We start from the raw sequence: 20,125 nt of genomic DNA, 5'->3' as shown, positions 1-20,125 counted from the left end.
GTGTGTGTGTGTGTGTGTGTTAATACGGTATTGATGTCTCTACACCTTCCTTACATGATAATATGCAACTTGACACTCACACTCGTGGTCGAGGTTGATGTAGTAGCTGTTCTGGAGCTTTCAACCACAATCACATGACCTTCATAAGCATATGGTGTTGATGTTTTAACTTTTTCTGAACATTTAAAGAGCTTTCTCTCTATGTTGGCTGAAAAGATTAGATTCAAAGTTTGTTCTTGACCTTAGCTGACAGCTGACAAAACAATTTCACCACATACTGTATTTAGTGGGCGTTCCAGAGCTTTCAATCATCGATGTTTAACTTATTTTACTGATAAATCCTTTAATACATACACAAACTGGTTCTACTGGGCTGTTGTGTGTGTAAAGGCACCTTTAGATGGTGCAACAAAAACAATCATGGAACTTCATTGCATTCGCACTGTAATAAAATCTTTATTTAATTCACAATGTGAACATTTGATCTTGCAGCAGCTTGTGTTTGGTGACAAAAGCTCCAAACTGTCCATCAGTGGGCAGCAGTCTCATGTCAGCAGTCTCACAGTGTGACCTCCATGATACAAGTTTATTTCGTGATCATGTATTCTCTCGGCCTTTCTGTTGAAAATAAATAAATAAAAATAAATAAATGAGAATAGCTCCATATTTCTATGAGAACAGGTTGCTGTTCTGCCGCCAGACATAAATCCTATATATATATCAGCATGGTAGAGAAAGATGCCCTAAAACCAAAATAGTAATTTCTCAGTTGATGCCTGAGCAGAGGACGGCTGTCTGCCGCCATGTCTTCCATTAATATATAAGAACAGGTTTGAGAGCAGAACAGCACCTGTTCTTATTGAAATATGAAGTTATGTTTTAATCAGAGACTGAGAGAATACATGGTCATAAAATAAACTTTAATCATGAGGGAATTTTTTTATACTTCTCTGCCTCCACATCGTCCATTATGTAAGCATAATGCCCAACAAGGTGTCCATTATCAGAAATTAATAGACGCCGTAGAGGCAGAGGACCGTCCTCCGTTGCAACCAAAATGTAAAGTTCAAAATCTAAATAAAAGGTTTTCACAAGCCCAAACTCTGTTTCCCTGGAAACACATGAGGGTTTGACTAATACATTATTACCATCCCATTAGGTTCTTGCAATGGAAACTTTGTTCACCACTCTGTTAACCAGTAAATAGGATGGATCATAAATACGACATGGCAGTGGGAGGTATTTCTAGTCCGCTCAGCTCATAGATCCTATTGGCTCAGCTGTTAGCCAGAAAGCTAACGTTATGCTATCAAGATTCAATGTAAATAAAATATCAGTAAATATAATTTTACAGTGTGTTCAGCAACAATAATAACTAGCTAACCAGCTATGGCTTTGTCCCCAAATGAATATAAGCATTTTCTTGAACAAATGAGTGACGGTGTGTAACGTCACTGTCGGCTGCAGCCTGAAGCAGCCAGTTGAATGTGAGATGTGAGATGAGCGCTTGTGCTGAGTTTCCCAAGATCACTGACAAAAGTTCCAGATCCCAGGCTCTCTCCTGTGAGCGGCGATCATTTATGTGTAAATTTTTCAAGGACGAAATCAGAGAGTGATGATGTGATACCATCTCAGCGTTCAGGGTTCAGAGGGGCTGTCTACTTCCTGCAGCTTGTGTGTACAAGATAGCTTGGTAAGGTGTTGCAACACATTGTAAACAGAGGCTCTGACTGAATTTAAAACGGTGAACAAGCAGTTTCACGAGAACTATTTAATAGGAGTCCATTATCACTTTTTAACAGACACCCACCAGCCAATCAGAATCGAGTATTCACCCAGACCATGGTATAATTCCTGATAATGGGCGCCTCGTCGAGCACAGTCCCTTACTTAACTCCTGATCTATTAAGTGTGAACTAATTACTAATTATAAAGTCATAGTGATGGCGAGCAACATCCTGCATTAATTCGTGCATTAAGTCATCATCATATGTTTAAGCATTACCTAAGTATAAGATGTGTACCCTTATTGTAAAGTACTATGACACAACAGAGTGCCTGACGTCAGAAAGCGCTCCCACTCGCCTCCTCCTGATGTCCCAGCAGGTTAATAACAGACGCCATAATGTCATTCACAGATGTCTGCTCCTAATGTTAATGCATGTTATTTTCAGTTTGCTGTATATGTGTCATAATTCAATTCCTACTGTTCCCAAATGGCTCTGGTGTATTTCTGTCTTGTTCACAATTTCCCAGTGGAACCAAAAGCAGCTTTTCAATATATTCCATGGAGCATGGGTGATGTTGTGCGCCTGTGTGAGCCATGCAGTGCCAATTTATCCTCTCCTTCACATTAAGCAGTTGCAGCGGAGCAGTCTCACGCTCTTCACTCAGAGGCCTTACAGCGGCACGTCTCTGGAGACGGAGAGAGGGAAGCAGAGAGGGAGAGGGAAGACGCATCGCAAAAAAATAAAAGCGCTCGGCAGTCTCACTGTGACGTCATCATTCCGGGCGTAATCACAGGATGAGGCGCACGAAAGGAACATCCTCTCCACTGTCTTCATCAGCCCAGTTATTATCTTCTCAAAAACATTCTCTGGCAGTGTCCTCAGCAAGATACGTGACAGATGTAGGAGGATGCTGGCGGGAGTCAACCGAGACCACTTTGCTTCTTAAAACTAATTAGCAAGCAAACTATGTTTAAAATGTGGGAAATTGCTCCTGAGGTCACTGATGTAGGATGCTGCTGACAGCTACTATACACAGGCGTCTTGGATTTAACAGAACGGTGCAGAGCAGGGGAACAAATTTGATTATGGGATTAATTATTTTTTCATCAACAAGTAATGAGCTACATCAATGTACATAATGGTGCCGGATGTATGCAGGGCTGTGTGTGCATAATGTTGTCGTGGGAGTCCATACTGTGTTGGATATGTATAATGCGGTACAGCTCTCACGGAAGTATGCATTTAAACGCAGCTTGTTGGTGCCACCCCTCTTCCCGCTTGTTCATATGTGTGTAACATCGTATTCATTAAATCTTCTCTCATCTCGTGAAGCACCTGGATTTGCATTCGTATGAAAACGCGCCATAAAATTCAACATGAGCTAGTTTTGTGACTTGTGGCGTGATTCATGTGCGTCGACGATCAGGGCCTCACACCTCTCCCACTCAAGGGCACTGACTCCGAAACCACAGCGAAACGATAATGCAAAAAATGACATGTTCATCTGACATTAGCGTTCCAGTTCAACAAAGCAACAGCAGTGGAGATGAAGCTTAACTTAATTACAGCGATCTACTCATTGTTTGTGCTTCTGTAGAAGTTGGCATGACTAAATGTATTACTGTTTGCTGCCTGCCAAGCTAATCTCACAGCACAATGAAATGCCTCCCACGGCTGGAACGAGCATGTGGGCAGCTTTTTAAGCGGAACAAAAGAAATAGAGAGGAACTCGCTGTTAGACACACTGTGGAATATACATGGACACGTGGGAGCCTGCATACATCTGCCCATTTATTGCACACTCAGAGGCACACCTGGACACACACACACACACACGCGCGCGCGCGAGTAAAATAGACGACATGACATACACACTGTGACTTTTCCTGAAGGGAATAAAGCACACTTCCTCTTCTCTTTCACTTCTTGACTTGTCAGAAATGCTGGATATGTAAATGTGTTTTTATTCATCTGTATGCAAACAAAAATGTTTAATGCAGCAACTGTAGGTCACACTGTGCTGTTAATAAGACACACTAATAAAGTTTATGTGCACACATGACACATGAGATGCGGCATTGAAAGAATAATAATAACTCCTTTTAACCGTTCACCCCACTGACTGCCGGCATTCAAAACTCTATCATGGAGAAAAGTAGGCGATTATTTTTTTTGACTATATCTATTTCAACAAAGGCATTATTCAAGTATAATGTGTGTGATGTTACTTACACTGGTAAATTAGCTCGGTTAAAGGCTTTGCCATGCTTTTGTGAGATTATGGAAGATGAGAGGTTTCTTTGTAAGCAACTAATGTGAATCACTGAAACAGTATCAGCTGAAAATGTTGGGTAGCGCCCGACACTTTTATCATGTAGGTCAAATCAAGTCGCTGCTCAGGTTTTCAAGCTTGTACTGAAGAGAGAATATCCTGCCTTCTGATGATATAATACAAAGTCCATTCTTTCACAGTGAACTACCCTTAGGTTATTTCTGCACTTTGTGTAGTACGTCACACGCTTGCAGCTGCCTCGCAGTGGGAGCTATCCAGCAGCCTTTCAGACGGGCACTTTGTTCCATAAATGTGACAATTTACATGTAAGTTTTGTGTCGGATAAAGCATTCAAGTCACTTTTACATCAAGGCCAGGGTTTGAATTACTTTAAACTTCACAAAATAACAGCTGACAGTATTTTTCATCCACTTTTAATGAGCTAAGTCGTTGTACATAATGCCGCTGGACGTGTGTAATGTTATTTGGCACCCATAATGCTCTTCTATGTGTGCATTATGTTGTTGTGGGCTTACATACTGTGTCAGATATGCATAATGCTGTACAGCTCCATCACATGTCCACTTCACCAGTGTTATCCAGCCGTGACGGGTCTTGACAGGTCTGAATGAAGCCATGATGAACACTTTACATAATGATCTCCTTCCATTACTTTAACAAACAGATGACACAGTGTCATATAGAATAGGTAGACACGCTCCTTCTGTCTGAAAAATAACAGCAATAAAGATTTTTAAAAAAAGACGTGGATGGCAATACAGCAGTAGCAATAGCAACACATCCAGCTGTGCTCTTTCTGCAATTAACCTACAGGACCTCAATCCCAAACACATTGTGAAACTGCCATCAGCCGCATCGACACCTCAATCCAGTGATGGGAAACTGAGGTGTAACCCCGCACCATGTTTTTGTGCCATTATTTTTCTGCCTTGGGTACTCGCTGCATGGGTTGCAGCGCCACAGTGAAATTTTGGTCAGAAACCAACAGGTGCGTAAAAAGCTGCAGAAAAAAAAAAAAAACGAGGAGCAGCTTGGAAACAGCCAGCGTGGCGGATGAGATGAAGTTTGCATACGGCAGAGAGATGAGAGAGGAAAGACAGAGAGACGGGAGAGGAATAAGCAGCTGGCACCAAACGCCCACCAGGTCACCACAACAAAGACACACAAAGACAGACAGACAGAGGAAAAACCAAGCGCACAGACACTGTATACACACACTTAAACTGTGAATGAAAGAACAAAGATCCATACATTGAAATCATCATTATCTATATCCCCCCCATACATACACACATTAATCTGTCATTCATTTGTACATATATTTAGACACAAGAGTTGTCCTGTAGATATTTTTACAGCAGCCAGTGAACATGTGATTGTGGCTGAGGTGGAGGAAATAGGAAGGATGGCATGAAAGAGTTCAGGAACAATGAGACTGTCATTACTATTAATGGAAAGAAAAAGACAGGAAGGTGGAAGTAGAGCATTAGTGTCATAAGATAACTACCTGATCACCAGAAAGTGAGAGGGTAAGTAGAGGAAGATAATGATGCTGCTGAGACTGCTCTCCACTTTGCGGTGCACTTCTAAGAAAAAGACAAGTCCTCTGGATGTGACCCTTCATATCCAACCCTCCGACACACACAGACACACACTCAGCTTAATCACAGCGGATGTTAATGGTGACAGAGGGAAATTACATTCTCTGATTATCTTCTCTGCCTCACTGGCCTTTCTGTCATTTGGGGATTGAAAGATTGTGGCTGTTGTATGAAAAAAATAATCAAAACAAGAGGGAAAGTAAACGTGTGTCAGAAAGGTTGAATGATGGAGAATCTTAACATCCATGTTGATGCACTGCCTTGGCTTCATTTACCATCTCAGACAGACTGCCATCTCAGATAGACTGGCATTGTCACACACAACAGCTGTTCTTCATTCATTTAATTGTTGATTATTTGACACAAACTGGGATTTTAAAGCAGCTATAATCAAAATCTTTACCGTAACAGTGTATCAAATGAGAATGTGAAAACATTGTGACAAACCATGAGAAGCGTATCGCTTGCAGTGATGAACCTAAAGAGCTCCTCTCTGTTTACGGAGCTTTAAGGCGAGTTTCAGCTCAGTGTTTCAGCTCTTTGGTTCAGGAAGCTCAAAGACAGCTTTATGTCTTAAGGAGACTTAAGAGCAGCATTCCCATGCCCAAGTTCTTGTCAGCTTTCACAGAGGAGCAATAGAAAGCATTCTGACTGGAAACATCATAAATTGGCAGTGGGATGTGCTCAGCCAAGCGGCTGTAAGAAGGCTGAAGAAGACCTGCTCAGCACCATACAGCAGACACATGCAGTTAGAGAGCAGCTGGAGATCACAGAGGAGCATTTAGCAGCTGAAGAGCCAGATGTCTCTCTCAGGAGGAGGTAGAGACCAAACACAGAGCTAAAAATGAGAGAATGTTGGACCTCCATTCGCCAGGTGACCTGACACACGACTCTAAATGAACGATATTGTTGCTCCATAACTACTAAACAAGTTCACCATAGCAACGGAAAAAAACAAATAAACATAAATCAGTCAATTTCAGCTTTAAAACCTGCAAAAGCGCAGCTTTCTTCACAAGTAGCTGCATGGGTCCAACAAATTAAGTAAGAGATAATGCACAGCAAGCTGATCATTGCCGATTAGAAACTGAACCTTGACGGGTTGATGCAGGACCCCAACCCAAGGTGGATAATCTCAACCGCCGCTCACTGTACATTATTATGCTTATTACAGGGCTTCATACTAAAGACATCAATATTTTGACATAAAATATTGATTTAAAACTGATTTATTGCTTCCATTATCAGAATAGCAACAGTTTGCTATACAGAAATAGACTATAGAAAGCCGTGAGAATCAAGTATTGAACAAAGCTGTGTGATAACATTCAATAAAATTACACTTGGCTGGAAACTTGCTTTGTAATGATTATTCCAGATAAGTTCATCAGAGATGACGAATCAATTCCCTAACTGCGTTAAGAGGGCCAAGTTAAGGATTAAGAGCATAATAGTGACGAGCCAACATCATATTATTTTAGATTAGTTAAACCAGGGGTGTCCAAACTACGGCCCGCGGACCAACTGCGGCCCGTGGTCCAATTTTCATTGGCCTGCAGGAAGTTCTAAAAATGTATTGGAATGCGGCCCACAAATGGAACTTGCGCTGGACTGTATTGTACTTCTTAGTCTCACCGCTAGGTGGAGTAACTGTCTTGAACGAGGCAGCTTCTCTATAAAATGAGTAACTGAAGAAGAAATGTGCTACAGGTGACCCAAAATGGCGGAATTAAGGAAACGTAAGAGAGCAAGTGAGTGTAGAAAGTTTCAGACGCGGTGCGTGATGAGAGCACAGCTAATAACTAATGACGATCACTTCTGCATTACAGAGGAGCTGCTTGATGTTAGCAGGCTAAAGAGCACCACGACGGGTGAGGATGTTTTTGAAGCTGTGCCAGATGCAGTTGGCATGATTGGAGTTAAATGGGACGAGCTGTGTGGAGGTACGACGGATGGGGCTCCAGCTGGGACAGGCGAGCGCAAAGGAATCTACGGTGTCCGCCGAGGGGCAAGAAAGTGGAGGTAAGGCTGTTGATTCGAGCACCAGGGCTCTAGCACAGACTATTTCAAGCTCATTTCTTTGTCTTACTATAACAAAGATCTTCTTAAAGTTGTTAAGGGGCAATTTGATTCACTATATGCACACCTAGTGGAATTAGGAATGAGAACTGCTGTCATTTCAAAATAAAGTACAGTGTTTACAAAAGAGCTGACTCCTACTTTTCTGAAATGAATACTTGTGTGAGTTGTAAATATGGGTATATGGACGTTACATGGATAGCTCTCGCAAATACATCTGAATCCACTCGAAAGAAAAAGATAATTGTTTTTGCATTTTGATATTGACATCATTCTTTCAATGGCCTGCATGAAAATAAAAATGGACCATGTGCTCTCAGCCTTAATGAAGCATAGCAAAGATACCATGAACATAGATTGCCAACATTAATTGCTTCCCTATGATCGGCCCATGAGATTATAAGAGGAAATGACTCAGGAGATGAGTAGGCCAGTAAGGAGTGAAAGGCAATTACACCGATTTACAAGGCCTCAGCCTGCAACTCCAGAAAATCTGGGCTGTTTTATTCAATTAAAGTCAACTTTTACAGTAACGCAATAATCTGCCCATTTACAGTGAAATATGTTAAACTTGTGGTTATTGTACTGTATTATCTTAAAAAAGGATGTCTGTCTTCAAACTCTCGTCCCCAGGAAAACACATTTTACAGCTGCCATGGGATTAAATTTGCAACAAAAACACTTATTTAGATTGCAGCGTCGACATTATCCTCTTTTACCAATTAAAATCAGCTGCCAGGTTACAGCAGCGTTGGCTGCCATCAATTTATGTGACAAATGACCCGCATTTAAACCCATTAATCTCTTCCTTAATGTGGCTAGCAGGTGTGCTGTCAACAGGAACTCTGCAGGGACACAATTTCTGCTGCTCTTCATTTTTCCCACCTCCTCCCCGAGGCTGTTTATGGAAGCGGACTTCCATATGTGTACTTTAAGGTAATCGAGGCTAATAAAGAGGATTCAGAAAATATTTTTGGCTCAGTAGGTCAGTGTGTTGAAACCAGGGCATCCTATGAACTGCAGAAATGTGAGTTTTATATATATATATATATATATATATATATATATATGTATATACACTACTCACAAAAAGTTAGGGATATTCAGCTTTCAGGTGAAATTTCAGGATGAACCTAAAATGCATTCTAACCTTTCCAGGTGAACTTAATGTGACCTTCTCTAAACTTTTGAATGCACATGTCCAACTGTTCAGTGTTTCAGTACTTTTTGCACAAGTTGCTGTTCTCTAACAAGAAGCTTAACAGCAAAATTCACAACAGGTTTGATCCATGAATCGACCAATACATTTCCTGCTTCAGTTAGAATTGGTATTTAAACAGTCCTCCTCATCATGCTGTTCACATTCTGACATCACAAGACCAAGACGACACCTAACAATTGATCAGCAGCATCTCGCCATTGCGAGGCTTCAAACAGGAAGTCCTCAGACGGAGGTGCTCACTGAGCTTAGAGGGTCACAGAGTGTCATCAGGAGGTTGTAACAGTGATACAGAGACTGGAAGAGTCACAGAAAGGAGAGGAGTGGACGTCCTTTGGCCACATCCCAATTTATTGAGACACCGAAAAATTTTTGTTGTGGTATACCTACCACTGTTGTTAGATTTTCTTCAAATAAATTGTTTAAGATGAAGAAATTACCAGTGCATGCTTCTACTTAAATGCCCTACTTTCATGATACAATATCACTGCAGCATTCACTTTTTACATTTTCCATATATTTCACCTGAAAGTCGAATATCCCTAACTTTTTGTGAGTAGTGTATATTATATATATATATACATATATATATATATATATATACTTTTAGGAATCCCCCCTGGGGATTATTAAAGTAATTCTGATTCTGATTCTGATTCTGATTCTGATTCTGATATAGCATTCAACCATCTCATTATCTGGCAATGGCTGTCAGCTGCCATCACACACACACACAGAAAGAGAGACAGAGGACATTCATAAATTAGTGTACCTACAGGGCGAAAGCACAGTATGACTGTGCTTCCTCCAAACCCAGGTGTAATGATGGGCTGTGTGGGTGACTGGCAGATGTTGGCATCCTGTGTGTGCTTTCTTCAGTTGCTCAGTTGTCATGGAGATGGTTCAATTGTCAACTAGTGTGGAACTTTGGTCATGTGATAGCTGAGCAACTCCTGCTGCTCATGAAGGCCATGAAATACGGCTAAAAGATCCAGCGAAAATTTCAAGCTTTTCCAGTTTTTCAGATTTTTGTCAAACCACTCTTTCAAATGTCCAGAATGACCCTTTAACCTCAATGAAAGGGTCACATCAAACTAGAATATGAAGTTTAGTGTAAATGTATTATTTATGCCTCTTAGCTTCGTCAACAATAAGAGTGTCCAGTGCTAGTAGTTTGTCCATTGCAGAATGGATCCATGAATCCATGCCGCTGATGCTCCTCATCCTCCAGAGTCCTGCAGGACATCTTCAGGGTTTGGACTGTTACCCTGTGAAAACAATACTTTGAAAACATTATAAAAATAACTGATAATTAATTAAAAAACTGTATAAAATATATCTTAATGTATACCTTGCAATGATGACTGTCAAGCGTAATAACATTAGTGAAAAAAAACACAGGACGCATTACTTTTATTTATATTCTCTTTAATATATCTTAAAAAATGGATATACAATCTGAGAAAGAAAAGGTTGAGGATTTGAAGAAGAACTGATCGTTAATCTTCTCCCCTGGCCCAAAGAAGGAGTCAACCCGAGCAGAGATATTTCCCAATAACATCCTGGGAAAAAAAAACACTGCTAACTGCCAAACTAAAGGACCTGAGACGAGGTGTCCAACAGGAAACTAAAGTCAGAGTATAAGTAAGGCTAAGATTAAGTACAGAGTGTTGGGCTATTCTATCCTGGAGGAAACTACAACCATGACAATTAACTGTTTCTGCGATCGCACGCGGTGGCTTCATATTAATAGGCAGTTAGATTAGCCTTCACTGTTTGAGTGGACCAACACCATGCTGGAAAACGCCATGGAACGCCAACATTCACATTTGGTTTCATGGACCCGCCATTTGTCCTAGTCCTTTATTTTGGCAGAAGCCAGTGTTGTCTGTTGTTCCATTCACGTTCACTAGGAAAACAGTAATCATTTGAGCCGCTGAATCCTGGGCCAGAATAACAAAAGAGGAAACCAGAGCATGCTAACAAGTCACATCATCAACACGTCATACTGTAACTGCCCGCACATGTGCACTCACATACATACACACACACACACACACACACTCAACAAGCACAAAATTTCAGTCTTTACATACACACACACGCCCCTGCAACATAAAATTTCAATCTATTTCAGCTACATTCCTGACATCCTTAGTAAAATGCACCGCTGGCAGATCACATGGACTTTGCCTCATGCAGACGTGGGAACACAAAACTGAATGGAGTGATGACGGTCTTGACGTTCAGAGATACGACTCAAATTGGAGGCACAATGCTAACCAGAGCTGAGCAAAACACACACACGGACATACCCTCGCTGGTTAACTGAGTGAACATTCCTCTTTCTCTCTGTGTCTGCACACACACACACACACACACACACACACACACACACACACACACACAATGAGTTTGCAGTTGATGGCAAAAATCCACAATGGCAGAAGTTCATAAAGACACACTCATGTTTTCTGGTTCGCTCAGAATCACATTATCTGCTGTAGTCAACTCAGCGGTGGAATAACAGCACCTATGCTGCTCGTTCACTAGCTAACAAGCAGTGTGCAAGCTAATCCAATGGCTGTCGAGTGAGCTGACTGAGTGAGCAATCTTCCAACATCTTTCAACCCCTTAATTGTAAGCTTGCTTATTTGTAAGTTAGCAGGTAGCTATTAAGCTCACACACCGATGTGTTAGTCGCTACCTTGCTATCCAACAGCTTTAATGAACTTCTGCTGTGGAGCCCTCCGAACACATCCAGACAGTGAAAGCAAACAGTCCATACACACAAAAAGAGGAGGAGTGAACGGAGCACTGTCCTTCTAGAAAGACGCACTCTACATGTTAGCTTGGGGCGAATGGCGTACAACGCAGTCATCAAGTCGTGAGAAAGTAAAATGTCTTTTATTCTGCACTGCGGCACCTGAAAATGAAATGAAACAATGACTCTGAGGTTAAAGTGTTGACTTTCAGCTTTAAGGGTCTTTAAAGGTGTTGACATCAATGTTGGATGAACAGTGTAAGAATCCGTAGGTCCTTTTCTACCTAATGATCCTGATCATACAGACCAAGGAATCTTTTATGGTCACTTGAAGACCAGACTGAAGGTAAAAGCACTGGAAACAAAAAATGAAGACGTCTGCCGTCTTCAGCCAATATTCGATTGCAAAACATTTGAAAGAAAATATTCATGATGTCTTTATCTGAAACAGCTGTAACTAATATTAAGGACCATTCAGGAGCAGCAAAAAGTTGTGAACACTGAAACATCATCACCTTTTAAGTTGATATGAAGAACTTGTTAAAAAACTGTTGCTTATTTACGCATCAAGCAGTTACAGAGCGACATTTTCAACACTTCAGAGATGTTTATGGACACCTTGCAAATGTTCACTCTCTTTTAGCTCCATTTTTGCTCGCCAACTCCAGAGGTCAATACCTGCCTCTTTCACTGCTAAAAGCTTCACTGTGTTCACCAGCATGAGAATGAACCAGAACAATAGTGTTGTGAGCACAGACAGCTAAACGAAGACCTGAAACTCAATAAAAACCTCTGTAAATTAGTGGGGAGGTGTAACATCTGGTGATTATTCTTTGTTGGTTTGTCACTATGAGCGACACTTTAATTCAATCCATCAAACCTGGGGCACTGTGTAGAAAAACAGCTACAATTACTGCACTGTTTATTTTTTTATGGAGTCAAATTAAATCTACATTGCTCCTTTAAAGTTGTTGTCATTGTTTCATTTTAAATCAACTGTGCATAAATACAGAGCCAACGCAGAAAATGTGTCACAGTACTTTCTGATTGCACTGTAATGAATGTCTGAATAAACCTCTTTACACTCAATGGGAAACGGTACATGTGGTTGTGTGTGTGTGTGTGTGTGTGTGTTTGTTTGTTTGTGAAACACAGAGACAGATGGAGGAAGGACAAGAAAGGGCAATGATGAGAGGAGGAGCAGGGGCACAGAGAGGAGGTGAAGATGAAAACAGTACAATACATTTGGCTGTGGTTTTAGTAGTCCGACATCAGCTGAAAACGCACACAAGGTCTGTATGGGAGTTTAGTCTTTCTGTGTGTGTGTGTGTGTGTGTGTACATGCAAGGAGAATGACAACAGAACGGGACAATGTGGTCATTCACATGCTGTCTAGTGGGGACTGTAGGCTTGAGAGTGTGTGTGTGTGTGTGTGTGTGTGTGTGTGTAATAGATGAGTGTACAGACACCTGTGTATGTATTTTACTACAGGATGGGACACTGTGTGTGTGTGTGTGTGTGTGTGTGTGTGTATGAGTGTAAACTCACATGCATTTTCTCTGTAGCGACAAACATGGCAGGCACTGGAACAGAGAACTGATAGTAACAGATATTCTTTCTCTTGATTCAGCAAATTTTTTAAATAACTAAATGCAAACTTCCTTTGAATTGTTTTTTGAACCATCTACTAATCCGTCGCCGCTTGTTGCCATGGCTCGTTTCCGACAAGCTCAGGAACATCTCGGCGTCACGTCGCCATTCAGTGATCTTGCCACAATGAACAGACATTGTGGTCATTGTAACACTCAATTGTTTACGATAATTAAAGCATATTTTTCTTTTCTATGCAAGCCGTTCCCCTTCAACACATGGTCTTTCACCTATTTTTTTCTTTTTTTTTTTTAAATTCGTTCCCGCATTGTGGAGTTTATTGCAATCCGGTGAAGAGCAGGGCATGAGCAGGGCTGTGGTGTCGAGGGGGGGTGGAGGGTGGTAAGAGTCAAAGAGTCAGCTGTTGATTCACACACGTGGGGAGTTGGCCAAGATAAGCAGAGGCAAGGTAGAGCAGTTTGGTTGGTTGGTGCAGGCTGACGTAGGTAGCCGCTGCTTCTATCATCTGGCGTAGTGCTTGATGTAATCTTGAACCTTACTCCGAAAATCCTCCTGGATTGGAGACAGGGGACAAGGGAGAGTGTGAGAGTTAGATGGAGGAGAGTGTGAGAGTTAGATGGAGGAGCCAGACATCAAAATATTTAAAGAGGGCAAGCAGTTGGAAGAAAATCACGATCCACTATGTAAAAAAATACCGCTTAGGTAATATCTTATCCAACTTGCTGAACTGATCTGAAATGATGTGACACAAATTGGGGCCACAAATGTAAATACATGTTGGTGTAAAAAATTAAACACATAAATCAAGGTCAGTGTTGGGAACAATACCAAGTGCATCTGTAATTGTATTTGGTTATTGTCAAAGTGAAAACATTGCTTCTAGCATTTGGCATGATCTCAGTTGGTTTAGGGAGAATTACAGAGTTGATTTAACCAGAAATTACTTGTTTCAAACACTCAAAAATATCTCTAGACACAAGTACGAAGCATTGCGCTCTGTGTCTCACATCATTTCCATCCATCCATCATCATGGATTTTAAGATGGGACAGGTGTGGTCAGAGGCATCTTGTTTTCAGGTTGTCTGTCTGTCCATCTTATTGTTGTGAAGGTAAATATTTCAGGAACACCTTGAAGGAATTTCATCACATTGGACACATGCATTTGCTGGAATACCGACTTGGATAGTCAGTACTGGATACTCCTTTAAACTGCTCCGATTATAGAGATCGTTTGTGCTAACGATGCGTGTGCGTTTGTAGAATGTGTAGCTTTTTTTGCAGCAGCATCCATGTTGGAGGCACCGTCTCCTGTCATGGCTACAACTTTGCCTTCTATCAGAATCAGCTTTATTGGCCAAACATGTGAACACATAAAACAAATCTGACTCTGGTTTTTGTTTCTCTCAGTGAACTTTCACACTACCAGACATACAACAGATCAATTCAGTTTATCTGTAGAGCAAACTTAAAAATGAAAAACACTTACCAAAGTGCTTTACACAAACAATAAATGATGGGATTTTTTGATTGGTGAGTACAATTGACCAGAAACAGAAAACTAAAATAGAACATCTTGATAAAATCATAACCCAAACAGCAACGCACAAACAACAAATAAAAGTCAGAGTCTGGTCAGGCATTTCTTCATGAGGTGAATTAGAAAGCTGAGGGAAAGACATGGGTCTTTAGACGGGTTTTAAAGGTATCATTGGAGAGGAAATATTCAGTCAATGACTGAAAATAGTGTGTGAGAGTTGAACCACATTACACCTTATTTATGATGTATGTCACTTGACTTGACTTTCCCTTCTGGTCATGTGTGCCCTCTCCTCCCCTTTTCATGTTTTTCTCTCGTCTTGATCGTACCCTTCCTGGTTGTGCTTGGCTTTGTTCCACCCCCACCCACCCACCATCCATCCATCCCTCCCTCCCTCCTGTACGCCTCCTCTGTTGCTCCCTTCACCCATCCCTTCTGGTAACATCTAACCCTATCGTGCTCTGTGTGTCTCTACCCTCCTTCCTCCCATGACAACACTCTTTAGTTTCCTTGGCTCCGTCGATCATTTCAAGCTTTCACTGCATATCTCATCAATCACGAGGGCGGTCTTTGAGACACTTTGTTGATTTAACTTGGCTTGCTAATGTCTACGTTATATTTCAGTATTCTTTAATACATCTGGGAGAATTCAGTGTATACACAATATGTATTTGGTCAAAAGCGGCAGACCGCTATTAATTTGTGCTGAGAGGATTTCCTTTATTCTGTCTATACTAGAAAGTGCATTAGCACTGCAATTAGAGGGGGAGTTGGCCAATATTAGCAGAGGCAAGGTGGAGCAGTTGGGTTGGGTGGTGCAGACTGAACCACTCAGCAAATCAACAGTTGTTTGTAAATTGTGTCACATTTAACTTTGACAGTTCAAATCATATAAATTAGAGACAGTTATTGTTAATCTGTTACACGGTGTACAAAATTAGCACCCGTCAAGTGCCAAATGCCAAATGCTGGTAGACTTTCTGTTCCGGGACTAAATCTCAGAGGGCTGTTCGCCACATCAGAGGAAAACTCTCCACAAGATTCTGACTGTGTCCTGGTGGTGAGAGCCCTGCAGTTACACGTGATGAAAGAAGTGAATTTGTGTAATTGGTCGTGATTTTCTCAAATGCACCCACCTGCGATGTACATAAGGGATAGTGCACAGTGAGCCGGTCATTACTGCCAAATGAACCCCTTCTGGATGATTTACCCTGCATCACTCTGTTGCGGTTTGTTTTGACTGCCACTCGCTGTACATTATCCGGCTTATTACACAGCCTCGCACTAAAGACATTAACAATTTGACACGAAATACCTATTTAAAACAATTTTATTGATTTGAAAGTGCTATCAGAACTGCATCCATGGCAACGGTCTGCTATACTGAAATAATAGAGCATAGAATGCCTTGATTGACCAATCGAGTATTCAACACAGCCGTGTGTTATACCACCCTTATGCCACCGGAGCCTGGCCACAACATGACCATGTCTGATGCGGGACATGGGGCGGATTTGACTGCGATCTGGCTGCGCTGCTTCAGGGCTCAGTGTGTCTTCTTGTGCACACAGAGCAGCAACTGGTCCACGATGGAGGAAAGTAGATAAAACTACATAAGGACAGACGGGAGGATGGACATCGAAACTATATGAAACATGATGCATCATTAGTAACATGTTGAGTGAAACACCAGAGTGGTAGTCAGCCAGTAGGCTGACATGTTAAGCCTGTTTGTCTTTTTTTCTTTTTAGTTTTGCGGTTTTGAATCAGCAGCAGCTGAGCTTGTTGCAGGTTTAAATATCCTTCATAATGTTTCTCATATTGTTTATCCTGCAGTAATATAATTTCCATGGATCACACAAGTTTCATAATTTTGCCTCAAATTTAGCTGTGGCCTCTTCTTTAGGATTGTATTCAACACAATACCTTATTGTATATATGAAATGTACTGAAACAAATGCATGTGTGATACAAAAAGGCAATGTATTATTTTGGCTGGTAAAAAATATGTTTGGCTGGTGGACTTTTTGTTCCATTTACCAGTCCCATTGGCCAATGAATTAAAAAGTTAATTTTGAACACTGGTTGCACACTATCATGGCTAAGGGGACATTCTTCACTGGGATCAATAATGATGGAGATGGGACAGGGATTGGCAAATTGCCTCGGAAACCCCAAAGGACACATTGTCATGTAAACAATTGTATTAGGTATATTAGGTATGTATTAGGACTTCCATGCAAAGATTTGTAAAGCAAGTCATACAACATCTGAATGCAGGTCTAAACAGCAGTTCAAGCAGTTTGTCCAAGAAGCCTTCAAAGAAGAAACAACAAAGTTTTACATAATGGTTTTTACATAAATGTAATTTCAGTTCAGTTCATAATATTTTTTTCCAGGGCACCATGAAGTCCCTCCAGCCAGCATGTACTTGGGCTGTATGGCTTACCATCCTTAATTGTTAAGCTGCTTCCCACATCTCAACCTACTTTTCACTTCACTAAAAATATAGTAGAAAATGTAACCCATTTATTTGTGGCTAAATTAATTGTATGCTGCATGCACTCCAGAGGGATTTCATACTATCTTTGCTTTGCAACCTCCCTTCCTCTGCCCACCATTCCTTCTGCTCCGCCTTTCTGTTTTTTTTTTTTTTTTTTTCACTTGTCACTCCTATCACCCATCCATCAGCACAGAGGTCTAGGCCATTAAATGCAGTCATGCTCCCTGAGTCCTGATGTCCAACATGAAATTTCACATATGTCCCACTCTGACATCGGTGCAGTGATTTATGCCACAGCTCCAGCTGCTAGTTGGTCACACACACATTCTGTGTATGAGCAAGAGACACAGAACATGATAAAAAACACAAGGGAGAGAAACAGAGAGAGAGAGAGAGAGAGAGAGAGAGAGAGAGAGAGATGGAGAAAAAGGGGCATGCTGTGTGTGTGTGTGTGTGTGTGTGTGTCGACAAACAGGAATACTGAAAAGCTGCCAGTGACAAAAACGTCAGTGGCGATGACAGCAGTTTGAGTATCTGTCCATAGAGGGATGATGTATCGGCCCTATTACTGCTGAGGGCTCTCTCTCTCCGGGCCCTACTTTAATGCCAGTGAACGCAATGTCCAGCACAAAGTAGTGGATAAACTGTATGGGTATCTGAAAGCACACAAACTATTTAGGTACAGTGGCACTATGTATAAAAAGGATTGGCTTAACAAATGAAAAGACAACTTCTTCAGAAAATGGTAGAATACTGCTTTAAATCAGATTAGACCGGTGAAGGCTCAGAAATGCTCTCTTCACGTTTAGGCTTCTAATAATCTGCTTTGATGCAGTTTGAATGGTCAGAGTTCCAATAATTCAATAACCTTCTAAACTTTGAGGCGAGGTGTCAAAGCTCAAAGCCGTGAGCACTGTGCAACGTAGCAAGGTAAAATAATATATATGTATACATACATACATTTATTGAGGAACCAGAACCTTTGTGCCTACAGGTGATAATCACTTTTTTCATTTGGAAAAAAAGCTGAAACAGTTATGCAGAAACATGCCCCCTCTCAATGGAATACCACATTTAGTCCATTCTCAAGTTATTCTGCGTAAAACGTACACTGGTTGTTAATATGCTATAGTGGTCCGTATGTCACTGCTTGTCCATCTGCCTTTCTGTCTGGCATCTTTTGTCTCCCCAGCAGTTCTGTAAGCTTTTGTGAGTAGAAGAAAAAAGAGAGAGGGAGTGAAGTTATACAAGCACAGCCGGCTGTGTCTTAAAAAATGTGGCACTTAAGCTTGCCCCAATTAAGCCACCTCACATCGACTTGAAGGGCAGAGCAAACACAGTGACAGAGAACATACAAAGTAAAGTGTGTTTATACTAGCCCCAATTAAGGTGTCCTGCACAGAATTGCATCTTATATGCATTTCTCGAAAATCAAACGCCTTTGAAAAATACTATAAAATCAAGGTATGACACATTGTGAAGGACGACTGTAACAACCCTTTTAATGCCATCTCACACAAATTAACTTGATAAATCGAACTGTTTCTTATTTTGTCCCTCCTCTCTCTAGTACAGCAGGAAACTGGCTGAGACTGCAAATTACTTTGCCATTCATTAGTTTGGAGACTCCAAGTAAACTCTGCAGTCGATTAAAACTTTGTGAGGCTAAAGCTTTCATTTTTTTGGCTCCATTTCAGCCGCAGAAGGCAATTAACTCTCCTCTCCTCGAGCGGTCTGCACAGGTACTCTAAATATGTAGCACCATCAGAGGGAAGGGGATGCAAATTAAACCCTGTGGGTACAAACTGTTACTTTAAAATCTGCTTAAAGTTGAATTCTAAGCAATGGAAAGCCCAAGGATGTATTAGGTAAACAGATTGGGAGGGGAAAGATAAAGCGGTGAAGAGAGGTGAGAATACGAAGAAAAGGAATAGTGAAGAGAAATGACAAGGGATGCAGAGGTGTGGAGGCTATGAGACCATCAGCAGTCCTGGGTGTTTTCACACTTGGCTGACTGAGTCTTGGCTCAGAATTCTGTGAGTTTAGAAAAAATGTAGAAGCCCTGTCACGCCCGAGTGTGGTCCACACATCTGACACTGGTGTGGGGCTAATCTGTGTGAACTCCAGTGAAGTCCACTGGGTCTGCAGCAGATGTCAAAGCTCTCCACACTTAAAGTTGAATAATGTGATTTGGTTGCACATGCCACATAGTTACTTTCTGGTCATTAACTCTAGCACTAAAGACGAAGAAACTAAAGAGGGAGTTCCTTGAATTATTCATGGAATAATTGATGAGACCAAATAATTAGGAACCCGTGTCATGTAAACTAAACTCCTTTGTAGAATACTGATGGCAGGTTTACTGAGCAACAGCAACACAAGACAAATTACTTAAAATAATAAAAAGAAACTTAATTTAAGACTCAATATTAGTTAATATTAGCAACTCCGTCCCGAACACAAAAGTTGGGCAGCTGCTATCATGTTCTCAAACCTGAGAGCCAGACTGTTCTGTGTACCTCACTGTTGACAGTGAACTGCCAGAAAAGGTACACAGCATAATGATGTGACTGGAGCTACATTGGACCGTATTATTTACAGTATAAGTTGAACGTACTAGCTGTGACATTAAAGGACAATTATTTTGTCCTTTTTTGTTTGTCATGCTATTTGACGGTTTTGACATCATTGCAAGACGTATATGTAACAGTGAAAGATTCAATCATCATCATCCATCCATCCATCCTCGCACAGATTGGTTTTGCATTTTTATTACTGTCTTATGTT

General features: G+C 41.1%; 1 protein-coding gene across 2 annotated transcripts in view; it reads right to left on the bottom strand.

Annotated features, from left to right (window-relative positions):
* Window positions 1-12,654: 12,654 nt before the first annotated feature.
* Window positions 12,655-20,125, bottom strand: part of ube2f (ubiquitin-conjugating enzyme E2F (putative)) — a 40,445-nt gene continuing 32,974 nt past the window's right edge. For both annotated transcript variants that reach the window (XM_070838678.1, XM_070838679.1), the window contains exon 10: window positions 12,655-13,849. In XM_070838678.1, coding sequence (XP_070694779.1) covers window positions 13,799-13,849 — 51 coding nt within the window. In that variant the 3' untranslated portion in view covers window positions 12,655-13,798. The remainder of the gene's footprint in view (window positions 13,850-20,125) is intronic.

This window comes from Pempheris klunzingeri, chromosome 10 (assembly GCF_042242105.1).
Source record: "Pempheris klunzingeri isolate RE-2024b chromosome 10, fPemKlu1.hap1, whole genome shotgun sequence".
In the NCBI taxonomy this organism is placed as follows: domain Eukaryota; kingdom Metazoa; phylum Chordata; class Actinopteri; order Acropomatiformes; family Pempheridae; genus Pempheris; species Pempheris klunzingeri.
This window is presented reverse-complemented; position numbering and strand designations above follow the sequence as displayed.